The sequence below is a fragment of the Nannospalax galili genome, unplaced genomic scaffold, assembly GCF_000622305.1.
Source record: "Nannospalax galili isolate Female #2095 unplaced genomic scaffold, S.galili_v1.0 scaffold325, whole genome shotgun sequence".
In the NCBI taxonomy this organism is placed as follows: Eukaryota; Metazoa; Chordata; class Mammalia; order Rodentia; family Spalacidae; genus Nannospalax; species Nannospalax galili.
In genome coordinates this window covers 2,522,013-2,538,843 of record NW_008355159.1, presented here as the reverse complement: position 1 = coordinate 2,538,843, position 16,831 = coordinate 2,522,013, and the positions used below count along the sequence as shown (strand labels likewise).

The 16,831-nt window shown below is 39.4% G+C and overlaps 1 protein-coding gene across 1 annotated transcript in view; it reads left to right on the top strand.

Annotated features, from left to right (window-relative positions):
• Grpr (gastrin releasing peptide receptor) overlaps positions 1-16,439 on the top strand; it is a 36,373-nt gene extending 19,934 nt beyond the window's left edge. Inside the window, exons 2-3 of the mRNA XM_008852220.1 lie at positions 14,077-14,428; positions 16,006-16,439. Of these exons, the coding sequence (XP_008850442.1) occupies positions 14,077-14,428; positions 16,006-16,395 (742 nt within the window). The 3' untranslated portion in view covers positions 16,396-16,439. The remainder of the gene's footprint in view (positions 1-14,076; positions 14,429-16,005) is intronic.
• The last annotated feature ends 392 nt before the right edge of the window (positions 16,440-16,831 follow it).

The following is a 16,831-nucleotide window of genomic DNA, read 5'->3' as shown; positions in this document are numbered from 1 at the left end:
CCCAGGATGAATCAGCCATCTTAGTTTCTGGAATGGAATGTGCAAAAGCCATAAATCCAGGCTTAGGAATTATTTTGCATTATTTTGTCTCTAATGTAGAACATATAAAATTAAGTGCTTAAAATGTAATTTCTGTTACCAAATGAGAGTTACTTTCCGGGGAGTGGAGGGGGTTTTGCTTTGTTGACTATGATGTGCTGTCAGAGAGCAAATTGGAGGAGGAACTTGGAAAAGCAGAGATCTAAGAGTGATCTAAGAGTGATCTTAGAGATCAAGATTCCTTGAAGTACATAGTAGCCAAAGAGGCTTACAAGCATCTACAGACTATTGCCTGATATCTAGAGGGGCTGTGGGCATCTATTTGAGATCAGGAAATGTTTACATGATACACTGATATTACATGATACAAAACGTCTACTTTCAATTCTGTACAAAAGACCAAAGAAAAACTAGGAAGAAATATGTCAAAACATCACATATAAGACTGTTGAGTGATTTTTTTGTATAATTCTCCACTGTCTAAATTTTTTCTAATGAGTTCTTTGTATTCTTTCAGTGTGGTTTTTTAACTGAAGAAGTCATTCAAATTAGTCAACTGCCTCTCAACCATTCACCTTCCTTGTTGATAGCTTAACTAACTCAATTATGTCAATTGGGTTTCTCTCCTTTCTCTGTCTCTCTCTCCCTCTGTTTGAGAGAGAGGGAGGGAGAGAGAGAGAGAGAGAGAGAGAGAGAGAGAGAGAGAGAGAGAGAGAGACTGGGGATTGAATTCCAGGGCCTCACATACGCTAGGCAAGCGCTCTACCCCTGAGCCTTATCCCTACCCCTCAGTTGGCTCTTAAGATATCCTTAACATCATGGTAACATGCCAACTATTCTCTTTCTTTGATCTTTGTGTGGTAAGATAAACATAACAAAATGTGCTGTATTAACCATTCTTAAGTATACAGTTCAGGGGTATTAAGAACATTCACACTTAATAACCATCACCACCTCCCATCTGCAGATGTTTTTCATCTTCCTAACTACCGTTTTATAGGCCCACTACATAATAAGTCTCTATTTGTTTATGTTTGCTTTTTTTCCATTTTATTTGCTAACTTTCTGGGGAGTCATATTGAGTAGATCAGTATTTATACTGGCGATTTATTCAAAAGCATTGAATTGAAAGAACTGTCTCAATTTGAACCCTGATTCTTCTAATTGTCTGCTCTGAGGCTTCGGTGGGATCACCCTTATAAGCCTTAGATTCTTGATATTTAAATGGAGTTGATAGTATTTGTTTTTAATATAACATAGGGGTGCTATAATTTTTGTAATGATTAAATTAGATAATGTGTTGATTTCTTTGAGTTGTTAGAATTACTAGGCAAAAGCATGCCTTGACTTTCATACGATCACTGTCTCTATTCAGAAGGAAGTCAAGAGGTGGTTTACCAAAATCTTGACCAGTTTACATACTGTTAGTCATTCCTTTCCAGGAAATATAACGGCAGCCTTTTATTTAAGTGATGTTTCTAATTTTAGAAAATTCTTTTGAAACATCTTGCTTAGCTTTTCATTATAGCAAGTAAGGTTGGTATCAGTTCCACCTCACAAATGAAGAAAATGGAATCTCTAAAATCTTATGATCTGAAGCCTAGACTCAGGAGCCAGATGGCTCTGTTCAAATTCTAGCCTTGCCATTTGGTCATGTAATCTTGGGCAAGTTATTTAACCACTCTGCCAGTTCCTTTATTTGTAAGAGATAGAGGGGATGAGAGGGCTAAGGGGAAAGGAGAAGAGGGAGAGGGAGAAACAGAAGAGAGAAAGAATACTAATAGCACCATCCATCTTCTAGTATCGTGATATGGATTTTTTGAAGAGTAATTATTAAAAGGTACTTCATAGAATATTATGCATTGTAAAGCATTTTTCGCAAACATAAGGTCCAAAGGTATTTGACCAAGGATGCTAACAACATCCAGGCATAGGTGCATTAAAGTTAAAACTTATAATTTAATGACAGAAAAAATCTCCAGAGCTATCTGTCTCCTACATAGTAAAATTCAAATTAGGGACCTTTTATCATTTAGTGTCAATCCACCTCTTCTTTTTAAAGTTAATTCCAAGAAAAACACTGAGAAATATGCCAGGCACATAGTGTTTACTATTTAAATTTTTGTTAAATAACAAGAACAATAAAAAGAAAACAAGGCAACATGCTTTCCCAAACAATAGCTAGTGGTGAATGTAGAAATGCAGTGCAGGGCTTTCAAGTTCAGCCTGCCTGTTTCCTTTGCCTTGGGCTCCTTTCTTACACAGTAAAACATCCCCAACACTCCTAAGGTCAACCTAAGCCAGAGGACCCAATGAGCTGCAAAGCTGGGTCACCCTCTCACCACTTATCCAACCTCTCACCAAAGTTTATTTAAGTATAGTGCTGTTAAATTCTTATAATTAGACCCAATGAGTCATATTCCGTGATGGTATTTCTGAGCTTCAGTGCATCTTGTTTTGGAAAAAAATTATACCGAACTTTATTAAGGTAATTTAGAAATTCTATTTTTACTTCTGGTAATGTAAAATATATTTAAAACTAAACACTCTCTCCAATATTTCATATTCTACATACATGTTGGATAAACTAAATGAACCAAGAGGAGAATTTATACTGTAGGTGGTATCCATATCCCCTGGTGCACGCTGGGAGACTTTTGCTTTCCGTATTTCTTCAGAATAAGGATAATAACAGTGCCCAAGGAAGGTTTTGAGGCAGGCTAGAGCTGTCTTAGATTTAACAATTGATAACAACATTCATCCAAAGAGAGTTCAAAGAGGGTTGTGTGTTGGTAGGTAAATTCTCTAACTTTGTCTTTGGCTGGTACTGTTCTGGCCTCCCAAGGGTTCCCCTATTCTTCTCCCCTCCCTGTCTCACTTTGTACACTTTCCTGTGCTTCTGGTAAACTTCCCCACCACACACACACACACACACACACACACACACACACACACACACATTATCTAAATCCTCACTTCCAAGTCTATGTGAGGGTGAATGAGAATTTTTAATGACAATTAAGACCCAGAATCAATAGTGTACTCCACCCTAGAATGTGAATGATTTTTGTCTTTGTGGTTTGTCTTCTTCCTCTGTGTATCTTCTAGGCTACACAGTAGAGTAATTGCAGACTTATCTGACTCTAGTTTACAAATGGCATCCATAAATATTCTTCAAATGTTGGGTCTCATAAACTGCTGAAAACACGTAACAAGATATAAATATATGTTCTTCCCTCCATAACATTTTTGAAGAATGGCCTATGAACAGCTTGTGCTGGGATGCTTGTATACCTACTGAAGTTTAACTGGGTTAGTGTTTTCCTTTGTCATTTTAAACATTCCCAAGGCAAAGTACAATATTTCATCCTGCTTATACCCCATCTGACGGGCTCCCTTACAAGATTAGCATTGAACTCTGGAATTAGATCATCTTGCTGAAACTCATTTTTGGCCCAAGGGTCAATTGGTACCCAATTCCTTATAAGAAAGCACTAAACGATATCCAACAATTGATTGCCTCTCTCTTCTCAGTTTATCCCTAAGATGTTATAGCCTTCATATCCCAGAGTCAGGGGATTGTTTTGCTGCTGTTTTGCAGCATTGGAGACTGAGCTCAAGGTCTCAAACATGCTACGCAAGTACTCCACAACTGAACTACACCCCCAGCTTCATATCCCAGAAACCACATCTTCATGTCTGAAACTTCTGACTATCAGTGCCTCCAGCCTCAGCCCAGCCTGTGGCTTCAAGTTCTTCACTGAAGTCAATGCCTTTTGTTTTAAACCTCAGCTCCAATGTCTCACTCAGATGATCCTTTGGGACTCTGAAGTTTCTGAATATAGAAAAAGCTCAGACCCTCACTCTAGGGCTTCAGGCCATATGGAGTGTGTGTGTGTGTGTGTGTGTGTGCAAAAACATGGGAGATTCAGTATATCAAAAAGCCCAGGTTTCTTGGACAAACATAGAATAATCATGACAGGAAATTATAAGGCTTTTCTATAACCTTAGGGGTCTTTTATCAAGGGCTCAAACTCTGTCCCTAATGCTTAGCACTGATAGCCTTCTATAGGTTATTTAAAAACAGTTTCCCCATCTGTTAAAGAATAATATTGGTATCTACCCTACAGGATTGCTATGAAGATAAAAAAGTGATCACTTAATCAAACCATAGCATAAGCATAATAAACCATGGCTTAAGTACTTGATCCATAGTAAATATCCCCTAAGCTTTGGCTATTACGGTGATGGTGGTAAATTATTTGTTGAGTCAATGTAATTAAAACGCACATAGAGATATTTTACTCCTCAGAAATCTGTACCAAAAGAAGAAGAAGAAGAAGAAGAAGAAGAAGAAGAAGAAGAAGAAGAAGAAGAAGAAGAAGAAGAAGGGGAGGAGGAGGAGGAGAAGAAAGAAAGAAAGAAAGAAAGAAAGAAAGAAAGAAAGAAAGAAAGAAAGAAAGAAAGAAAGAAAGAAAGAAAGAAGAAATTAATTCCAAGGGGCTGGGGGGATGACTGAGTCTGTAAAGTGCTTGCTGTGAAAGCATGAGGACTTGAGTTTGATCCTCAGCACCCATGTTAAGAAGCCAGGCATGGCAGCATGCATCTGTAATACCAGCACTTGAGGAGGCAAGAGACGGGAGGGTTCCTGGGGCTTGCCTGCCAGTCAGTCTAGCCTAATCAGTGAGCTCCAGATTCAGTGAGAGATCCTGTCTCAAAAATAAGGTGCAGGGCAATTAAGGAAGATATACTGACATCAAGCTCTGACCTCCACATACTTGTACACACATGCACACGTACACACAGAGATGTACATATACATGGACAGAGACACATAAAGAAATCCCCACATGTAGCTGCAAAATAAGACTTTGAAGAAGAGAGTACCTGTGTGGAAAGATGGCTGCCTGAAGTCCTTACCCCACAGTCTCCTATGCCTGATAGAAGAATTAAAAATCTTTTGCTGGCAAACAGCTTTCCTTCTATACAGACAGGTGGTTATACTGACCTCAGTCTGTAGTACAGAACATATAACTAGCACCTTCTCTCCTCCTCAAATCTGGGCCTGCTCTCAGGGAGATAGTGGGTGTCCACAAGGAGAGGCTGTGATGGAGAAGAAATTGCGGCTCCCAAAGAGGGAACTTTAGGGTTGTACTAGGCAGTGGGGCTGGGAGTGCGTGGGTCTTGTGTGCATACACAATAATTTATTGACCTCATTGAAGAAAAGAGACATAGACAGTCTGATTACACTTCACAACATGGATCATGATCCATTCCCTTGGCCTGGATTTAAAACTTGCTTCTTCCTCAGGCAGGAAGATCTCTTCTGTAGCCCCCTAGGGAGCCCCCTGAAACCTTAGCTACATTTACTGGAGACTGTTATGTGGGACAATAGACCCCAAAGTGGGGCTCACACTCACCTATAGAGGTGAAATCTATCTAATAGGTAAGAGAAGAAAGTATCAAAGCTTCCATTTATATTTCTTTTTATTTAAATGTAAGGAAGAATGAAATATTAGGAATATGCAGGCTCCAAATGGAGGCTCATCCCTGATTGGCTCCATCATAGGATTCTTTACCAGGTGCAGATCAAGCAACAGGAACAGTGTCACCACCAATGATCACAACCTCACTTTTCCATGCTCTCTCAGCTCACAGCCAGGCATCGTACATTGATGTGTAATTGTACATAATCCAGTTTTAATTAAACCAGCCTCCCCCAATGAACAAGTGGCTTAAACATATTTTTGATGAACAAAAAAAGAACATAACAAAACCCCACAGATTGTAATGATAATAAAATTGCAAACCCAAGAGAACAATATGAATATAACTGAGAAGAGAACCCCTTGCTGTTGGTGTGGGCGTCAAGCAGATATGATACATTCAATCATGTTTTAATTATAATTTAATAATGTTCATATAGCAAAGAGCTTACCATTATTAACATAGAATAAAATATGACATTTATTTTTTATTTTAAAATTAGCTTATTTTTTTAAAAAAAAATCTACCCTTGGGAGATGGTTCAGTGGTTAAGAGAACTGGCTGCTCTTGCAGAGGACCCAGTCTCAATTTCCAGCACCCACATGGCAGGTAACAACCATCCGGCACTCCAGTTCCAACCTCTTGCATGACACGGGTGTAGTTACATACATGCAGGCAGTACATTCACACACATAAAATAAAAACAATGAACAAAATATATTAAAATTGAGGATCAAAAATAGGCTTATATATTGCATTTATTATATCTCTTTCATTGCTCTCAAGGCAGAATACTACATTTTCCTTAGTCACAGTTTCCTTAATATCAGTAAAATTGATAGTTTTAAGAATTTTTAAAATTTATTTACCGACAACTTTTCATATATATATATAATGTTTCTTGATCATATCCACCTCAAAGCCCCTGCTTTCTTTCCACTCCTTGAGGATCCTCCCCAAGATCTCTCCCTCCCACCTTCATGTCCTGTATTCATTTCTAAAAAAATAACCCACTGAGTCCAATTAGTGCTGCCACATGTATAAAGATGTGGGGCTATCCAGTGAAGCATGGGCAGCCTACCAGTGGCCATTCCCCCAAAGAAAACTGACTCTCCCTCACCCAGCAGCCATCAATTGTCAATTGCTCCCCAGCTAGCATTGGGACCCCATGATCTCCCCCATTCATGCCAGAATGTTGACTGACTTGTTGTTGTGCAGGTCTTCTGTAGATAACAATAACTGCTATGAGTTCATAAGTGAAATAGCCATATCATATCTGAAGGAAAGCATTTCACAACTGTCCTCTACATACTCCCACTCTCCATCAACCACTCACTACTCTTACACTAGCTTATTCTGGGCAGGAAAGTACATTGACAAGATCCAGGTGAATATGTTGAGTAGGGTATGGGGCTTCCACAAAAGATGTATTATATTATTGGGTGGGACATAATGTTTGATTGTTTCTTATCCCTCTGTCTTTTCCTATCCCCTGCTTTCTTCTCTCTTCTCCAATTTCCTTTCTAATCTCTTCTTTTCTCTTTTTCCTCCACCTTGCCTTTTTCCTTCTTTAGTGATTCTGCTTTGATCCCAAGTTCATGTTATGAGCCAGAAGAAACGAGAGTGTATTAAGAAGGGTGGAAAAGAGCATTAGAGCTATTAACCTGGAGCAAAACCAGAAAAAGGATAACTTTAATATATTACATATTTAAAGATAACAGATGGATGTGCACCAAGGACCAGGAATCTCTGCATTTGCTGAGTAAAAGCTTAGAGGCTGATAAGATTCCATCACTCTGGCCTGTAGTCAGCAAATCACTGCCTCACATTATTTTAGAGGAATTCTTGGAGTTATTCTCAAGGGAAAATAACGCCAGTGTTTCATAGCTTTGTCAAATTTTACATGTAGGATTCTAGTCTGAATGCAGTCACTTCAGAGACCATTTTGTTCATTTTTTTTCCTACACCAATCTTCTCCATATAGTGAGTATTTGGATTGTATTAAACAATTTCTACAGACTGTAGTAGGTAATTATGGACAAAGAAGGGCTGAAATATTTGAACAAAATAATGACATAAAATAATATTTGAATAAAGTCACTCTTTTCTATTGGCGAAGAGCTTTAACTTTGGGCACGGGAGCCAGTTAATTCGACTTTTTGACACATTCATCTTGTGGAGAGCATTCTTCATCGTTTCCAGTATTGGCATAAGAAAAATGAAGAACAGATGTTTTCAGAAGTGGTAGAGAACTGTCTTGCATTTGTCCACTAACAGAAGAATGTTACTTGTGTAAAAGTAAAGCTTCTCTCGCATTTGTGAAAGGTCGGAAATAAGAAACTCTCTGATAAGTTGTATATTAGATTAGCAAAGATTTGTTGAGCACCTCCTTAAAAAAACAAATGGAATACAAAACAAGGAATTTTGGACATTTTTCATGATATAAAAAGAAGAGAAGAAAATGTAATCTCTGACCTCAAGGATCAGATGAAAACGTCAGGCAGAAAAGACATACCCAGAAAAAAACTAGCAAAGAATTAATTCAAACCAAGCCTGATGATGCAGCCCATAATGCAGGCTACTCAGGAGGCCAGTGCAGGAGATTGCAAGGCCTACCTGGGCTACACAGTGAGTTCAAGACCAGCCTAGGCAACTTAGCAGGAGAGTGTTTCAAAATGAAAAGGTTTGCCTAGGTAGCATGAACAAGACTCAAGTTTCAATTCTCAGTACCACAAAAAATCAAATAATTGAAAACAGTACATAATACACATAAATTAAGAAGAGTTGATAACCCTATCAAAAAATTCAGACAAGCTGACAATAAGAATGGGAATGTTTGGAAACATGAATTAGTCAGCAAAAGCTTCATCAAGATGACATGTAAGCTGGGATTTAGGAGTATTAAATTCAGATGTATACAGACTGTGGGACTGAACGTGAAGAAAAAGAGGGAATCAGAAAGTAATGGAGACATAAGAACTTAGGTGTCTATCCCTTGAGTATAATTTAAAGACGCAACTCATCCTTTCAGAGGGCAGCAAGTTGGGAATGAGACACAGGAAATGATCCTGGAAATAAATCTAGTGATAACTTTAAATGGCCATTGTAGCTAATTGTTTCATGTAAGGCTCATTTGCTGGAAAAAAAAAAAAGTAGAAGCCACTCAAACACTCAAACTAACTCAACTTAAAAGGCAATGAGTATTTAAAGTTACAGCAAAACTTGTGTGTTCAAAAGTAGTTCATGGATCAAAAAGCAAGGGCCCTCCATGACTGAGGACCACGCTGTCTCGGTTTCTCCTCTAATGTCTGCCTGCTTCAGCCTTTCTCTTTTTCTTCCAGTCTAGCTATTCTATTTATCTTTTACATAGCTAAACTACGGGTGCCCTGATGACTTCTTTGGCAGAAAAATCTTTTATTTTCAGCATCAATCATCTGCTAACTACATTTTCTGGTTAAATGTTTAGGAGAAAAAGAAACTCTTAGTACCTGGTCAGACAATTCATTAGCTGATTCAGATTGGGTATCTACCAGTTTGACAGGCAATAGTTCTAAAGAGGAATAACCTGGTAATGGCTCCTCGCATTGGCAGCTCTGAGCAGAGCAGTCTAAGCCAGAACAGGAAGCAGATGATTCTGCACTCTACTGACTAGTAGATGTGCAAGGAAGATTCAGTATGCCTCATATAAATTTGAGAAAGTTTTTGTCTCTTTCTCTGTCCCTATAAGGGATTTATCTAGGTTCTTCGGAAACAGCTGTGGTACCGAAAACTATTGGTCCTACACTGAATGTTTACTCTATCACACCTTAAACTATCTGAGCTTCAACTTCCCTCCTAATGCTTACTGTTGGAATTGTCTGGAACATAATTGACATAATTTAGATGTGTTTGGCCCAAGACAAGGCCTTAGCAAATAGAATTTCTTTCATTTCTTTGATATGCTATGAATAGCCCATGACAAAATTGTTAGCACTGTATTTTGTTTATTTTTATTAGATACCTGATATGTGACTATATCAATATTTAAAAATAAATCCCCAAAATATCTTTTTCAACTGGTAAATCTCTTAGTATATTTTAAATAATTGAGGTCTTTTAAGAGCACATGACTAAAATACCATTATTTATACAATATAAGTCCTTGATATCATCAATACTAAACTTATGCTTGATTTTCTTTTTCTCTTTGAGTGGATCGAGACAGTGTCTTGCTATATGGCTTCAGCTGGCCTGGTTCTCACAGTATAGTCCATGCTAGCCCCAAATTCATGACACTCGGCCTCCCTCACCTCTGAGCATTGGATTATAAGCGTGTGCCTCCATATCCAGCTGATTTTCTTCTGTAGTCTCAAAAATCCTTTTCTACCGTTATTTGATTTCAGTGAAAATCCAAAAGGTCGTCACAGCTTTGCATTGCTTGATATGTCTGACACATCTCAGTCATTCTGTACTTTCCCAATTTATCTATGGTATGTATTTATTGAAAAAAGTGAGTTTATACCCAGGCATAATAGTGCATGCCCTTAATCCCATCACTCAGGAGGCAGAGGCAGGTAGATCTCTATTAGATGGAAGTCATTCTTATCTACATAGCGAAATCCAGGCCACCTGGGGCTACAGGGAGATCCTTATTAGACCTTTTAAGAAAAGACATGAAAGAAAGAAAGGAAGGAAGGAAGGAAGGAAGGAAGGAAGGAAGGAAGGAAGGAAGGAAGGAAGGAAGGAAGGAAGGAAGGAAGGAAGGAAGGAAGGAAGGAAGGAAGGAAGGAAGGAAGGAAGGAAGGAAGGAAGGAAGGAAGGAAGGAAGGAAGGAAGGAAGGAAGGAAGGAAGGAAGGAAGGAAGGAAGGAAGGAAGGAAGGAAGGAAGGAAGGAAGGAAGGAAGGAAGGAAGGAAGGAAGGAAGGAAGGAAGGAAGGAAGGAAGGAAGGAAGGAAGGAAGGAAGGAAGGGAGTTCATCATTCCCACAGAATTTTCCAATTCAGAATTGGCTGATTTTATCTCAAGGTTCTTCCATGCCTAGTAAAGAAGACAGTAAGCTGTGCACTCGACTTCTGACTCAATCATGTATGAATCACTGTACTCGGAGACTTAGTGATACTGTTATCTGCCAGAAAATGCAGGTAGAAGTCATAGTAGCCATTTTATGCCTAAAAATTAATTAGTAATATCTTTAATTATGTGTACCTTTGGATGAGTATGTTCACATCCTTTTAAAATATTTTTATTTATTATTTTTATTTTATGTGTATGAGTGTATTGCCTGCATGTATGTGAGTGTACCCATGTCATGCAATGCCACGGAGGTCAGAAGAGAGCTTCAGATTCCCCTGGAACTGGAGTTAAGGACGGTTCATAGCCACCATGTGGGTGCTGGGAATCCAACCCGGGTCCTCTGCAAGAGCAGTCAGTGCTCTTAACTGCTGAGCCATCTCTCCAGCCCCAAGTTTACATCTTTTTAATAAAAAAAAATTCCTGGCCTGTATTCTAGGCTAGGTATAAAAATGTTTCACGGGGTCAATGAATTGAGAAGTAGTGAAAAATAAATCTTTCTTTGAAATTTTTAAGTAATTTCTCATAGTTGTTTAAGATGAAAGTAAACCCAGGAACATTGAAATAGGATTGGAGAGTTGTTTTGGAATGCTGAAGTTTAGGGGTACCCAATAAAGTATAACCTTCTCTTCCCTACCTGAGTTGGGAGCAGAAAAATCAGATGGGGGCAGGAAATAGAATACATGAGACATGAAAGCAGGGGGACACTATTTGGGTGGAGAAAAGGGACCAGCAAAGGGAAGTGATGGGGACTAGGGAGGGCAGTCAGAGAGGGGAACTAATACGAATAACGTATAATGGTACATATGTATGAAAATACCATACTGAAACTGTTACATTACTTTGTGTGATAACTTAAAATTAATACCAAGAAATCACAAAGGAAACAAGAAAAAAGAGCTGCTTCTGTGGTTGATAAAAACTTTGGAGTAGGCTGGAGAGAAGGCTCAGAGGTTAAGAGCACTGGCTGCTCTTGCAGATGACCCAGGCTCTGGTCCTAGCACCCACATGGTGGCTAACAGCCATCTTAAGCTACAGTTTCAGGAGATGTGACACCCTCTTCTGGCGTCCATTGGCATTAAACAGTATGGATGCACTTACATAAAATGCAGGCAAAACACTCATACATATAAAATATAAATAAATACAAATTTTTAAAAAAATGTTCGGAGAATGGAAATTAGGTCTACAACAATAAGAACTTGCAGACACTCTCACATGTCCTATCTTAGATATATCTTTCCCATAGTCAGGGCAGTTAGATGACCACAGACTTCCCTGAGCCCAACACATAAACAACGTCTTTTTTTCAAACTGTCACGTCTCCTCCTCTGTCAGGAAGAAGGAAATGAATGAGAAGTCAGGGTTTCTCCAAGAAAAACAACTCAAAGGAGGGCTAATCAACATGAGAACAAATGGAAATAAGTGGAACAATTGAAATCCATGATATAAAAGTGTTCTGGTTTAGATTCTGTTGCTATGATAAACACCATGACCAAATGCAGCTTGGGGAGGAAAGCGTTTATTTCATCTTACACCTCCCAGGTAGCAGTTCATCACTGAAGTCAGGGCACGAACTTGAGGCTGGAACTGAAGCAGAGACCATGGAGGAGCACTGTTTACTGACTTGCTTCCAGGTCCACATTCGGCTACCTTTCTTAGAAATGCCTCTACAGACAAGGCCACTGGCCAATCAGATGGACGTAATTCCCCAATTGAGGTTCTTTCTTTCCTTGTGTGAAGTTGACAACCATGATTAGCCATTGAAAAAAAAAAAGTAACCTACAGAGGCCTAATTTGAACACAGCATTTTCATTAAAGAACAGCCTCACATATAGTTACTCCCAACCTATATCAACTTCCACATTAAAGAAGCTCATGTTTAACTGAACATATGTTTGTGGAGTGCGTGCATATCACAGGGCAGATAGATTCCAAGATGGAAAAAGAACAGGCCTCACCCTCTGATGGATTCTCAGACAACGTATGTGTGTGGTTTATAGTGTCTAGGCATTGTATGGGGAGTTGGGTCAGGCACTGAGATGAACTGCACAACCCTCTGGAGGAAGAGACATGTTCAATTGCAGGGAGTGGTTAGCTGAGAGCCTCCAGTTTTCCAGCAGCTCTTTTACGGTATGGCCATGCTCCTTTGTGGTTCCGGACAACTTACTGAGCCATGTAGTAATAATAGAAGTCATACTAGTCTTATGAGATTATACCTAAAAACTAAAAAATGTGCTAAAACAATTGGTTGGCTATGTCCATCCAAAGCAGGACTCATCTACTGGGCAATCTAGGTTCCAAACTTCCCATTGAGCTGGTGTGGTATGACCACCTGTCTCAGTTTGCTAAGACTGAGAGTTTTCCAAAGATGTAGTACTTTCAGTGCTTAGTTCAGAAAATTTCTAGCTATAACAAGATGGCTGATCACTCTTTCTGGTATAGACCTTGTCAAGTCTGCATGAAGGTCTGACAGTTCCTTAATTCAATTCTGCTTCCTTCCCTTTTTCCTTGCACAGGTAAAACTCCCCAATAAACCTTTTACACCCCTGACTTCAGATCCGTGTCTGCTTTCCAGAATATATAACCAAGACAGAGGTATAAAGACCTCACAAAATCAGTAAAGACCCAGGGCCAAAGAAAAGGAAGGGAGGAAGGCAAGGCAAGGATGAACTTGAAAATTACAGGGCTCCATCTGGATATAAGGTTTCCAATGGATCGTTCATTTTCCATTCTTTGAAAGAAAGAAGAGACGTATTTAAAATATTCAGTGACTTAAGGTTCTTGGAACTGTACGTGAATACTCAAAATGAAGATTTTGCAAAATAAAAACAACTTCCTTGTCTCTATATTTTTCTTTAAATAGCAATGTGCTTCATTATTCATTTCTATTATTTAATAAGAAAAATGAAAGGAATATCAGTTTTTCTGAGAAGTGCTCTTAAAATCAAGAGACATTATGAATTGTGAAGCAGTGACCAGAGTTAGTAACAATGTATTATACTCCTAAAAATCACTGAATCAATTTAAACTGGCCTCATAGCAAGAAAAAAAAACCCTAACTACATGAGGTAATGCATATGCTAATTAGTTCAATCTAGCCTTTCTATAATGTGTACATATTTTGAAACATAATATTATACATAATAAATATGTACAATTTTTTCCAGTTTAAAAATATACATAAAAATTTTACAGCTCTAAACTGAAAAGAGAGAGAGAGAAAGAGAGAGAGAGAATGTTACTAGTCCAGGCATCTTTCATAGAGCAGCTAGCATGAGGCAAGGGACATGTTTGGAGTGTCAAATTTAAGGAGGCACTCACTGTTGGGGTCATGCGAATTCAGAGTAAACAATTTCATGAACTCCAGGGTGAGTATTTCCTTAAAGTTTGTACCTCAACACCCTGACTTGCCTTACCTTAGTCCTTAGTCCTGGTCCTGGTATCAACCATCATGATCTTGAATAACTTATGTAGAAACTTCCCTTTTCGGTGCCCCAGGTACAAAGCCATTGTCCGGCCAATGGACATCCAGGCATCACATGCCCTGATGAAGATCTGTCTCAAAGCTGCCTCGATCTGGATTGTCTCCATGCTGTTGGCCATCCCAGAGGCTGTGTTCTCTGACCTCCATCCCTTCCATGAGAAAGACACCAACCAAACCTTCATTAGCTGTGCTCCATACCCACACTCTAATGACCTGCACCCCAAAATCCACTCTACAGCTTCCTTTCTGGTCTTCTACATCATCCCACTATCAATCATCTCTGTCTACTACTACTTCATCGCCAGAAATTTGATCCAGAGTGCTTACAATCTTCCGGTGGAAGGCAATATACATGTCAAGAAGCAGGTGGGTGCTTACAATGCATTCATTTCCTCCTAGAAGAGCTGATCCCTTGCTTTAATTTCGAACCTCACTGACAATATTTAAGTGACCACATCACATGATTTTGCCATTATAGGAGATGAGCAATGCTTCTTTAAGGGTTTGGGGTGTAATGAAGTGATAGAGCACTTGCCTAGCATGTGCCAGGCTGTCAGTTCTAACCCCCGCCCCCACCAAGTGTGAAAAAGAAAAGGAAAAATAAAAGCATTTCGTGAACTCTTTGCTCTTTGCAGATGCTTCTTTTTTAATTGTTTGTCCAGGAAGAGATTTTAGGCAAAGCAGAGGGAGCAGGAAAATGAGACCGAGTGAAGAGAGAAAAAAATCTAAGAAAGGTTCACATTGGGGGGAAGTATAGAAGGTGACTATAGTTAAAGTGCATAACATACTTTTAAAAATGTCTTTCTGAAGCACATCACTATATGTAATACACATAGAGCAATAAACAAAGAAAGGTTTGTACTAACTGACTGGCTCAAATCCAGATTTGATTTACCCTCTCTGAGCCTCAATTTTCTTATTAATAATATAGGCTGAAAGCTCCTATTTGGGAAGGTTATTAGAAGATTATAAGAGCATATGTAAGACTTACAGCCTTCAGCATGCAGGATACCCTCCAAAATTTAGTCTCCCCCATCCCCCCCATAAGCCCTCATAATTTCATCCTGAAACCACAAATAATAGAAACTAAGGGTTCTGGCTTTTTTGTTTTTGTCATTTCATCTTGGCTTCTAGCCCAGATGGATGTGATGAGGAAAAACAGGCCCCTCCCTCCACTCCATTTAAATGAATAGCTGACCATATTTGGAAGGCTTCCCTTTCACAGTTCTTTTCCCTAATTGCCAAGAAAAAGTGGCAGTTGTCAGTGCAATGGGCTACCTATTTGAAAGGCCTCTTAGTAGCAAACATCCACTGTACCCCAAATTGTTTAATGAGAAGGAAGTTTCCCCTTGAGGCTACAAAGGGAGTTAGGAACAAAAAGAGATGTTCATTCCACTTTGTCTAATAACGTGCCTTGCTGTGTAGTCCACAAATAGTCAGAGATTAAAAAATAATAATAGAGAGTTATCTTGGCTTGGCCAATGAGGAAGAATAAAGCTGGCTGCTTTTTTGAGCATCAGAGAGGATAAGAAATTATTAACCATAGAGGAGCAAGGCATGAAGTAGTATGGCTGATAAACTGCACCAATGCTCTCTGGAGGAAAAAGAGGGCACTTACTAGAATTTCATTGTGCAATCCATTCGAGCATGTAATCAACTTTGTTTAAAGATCTGTTCGAAGCAGCATGTTCTAACTCTATTCTACCTCACAGCTTTCTGCTTCCTGGTTCATCCATCTGTGTGTTTCTGACTCTATTTTCTTTCCTTTTTCCTATCCCCCACCACTCTCTCTCAATATCTTCATCTGCTGAACTCTTTCTGTGACTCTGTGCCTTCATCTATTTCCCTAATTATATCTGCCTATCTCTGCCCGAATCTTCCTTTTCATTCGTCTCACATTGTCCCCTGTCCTTATGTCTTTCTCCCTGTGATTCTTTCCTTAGATCGAATCCCGGAAGCGACTTGCCAAGACAGTGCTGGTGTTTGTGGGCCTCTTTGCTTTTTGCTGGCTCCCCAATCATGTCATCTACCTGTACCGCTCCTACCACTACTCTGAGGTGGACACCTCCATGCTCCACTTCGTCACCAGTATCTGTGCCCGCCTCCTGGCCTTCGCCAACTCCTGCGTGAACCCGTTTGCCCTCTATCTGCTGAGCAAGAGTTTCAGGAAACAGTTCAACACCCAGCTCCTCTGCTGCCAGCCTGGCCTGATGAACCGATCCCACAGCACTGGCAGAAGTACCACCTGCATGACTTCATTCAAGAGTACCAACCCCTCGGCAGCCACCTTCAGCCTCATTAATGGAAATATCTGTCATGAAGGGTACGTCTAGACTGACCCTCAACCTTGCCTCCCAAGGGACTCTCAGTTTTGCTTTTAGGGGTGGTCAAAAGCCCTGGAATCTGTTGTCTCTGCACCCTTTCAGAGGCTGAGTGATACAGGTTGTGGGGGAGGGGTATCCAAATGGATCAGTCACTATTATGTCTCAAAGAAATCTATCAAGGCTTACTTTTCCATCTCAGCTTGTAAAAGTTCTTCTGATGGAGAGTAAATCTTCCCTTTTAAGAAAAAGGGGCAAATTGGAAAAATATTATTCAAAACATCAAGCCCTGATATACATAGTTAATTAAGTCATAGAAATTATATGAACAGAGAGCTAGGGAGCAGAGAAACCATGCATTGAATGTCTGCTTTGTGAAAGATTTCACCCTGTCATTTCTTTAAACAAAAGCTAATTGCTTTAAAAACACGACTTGACTCTTTTTTCC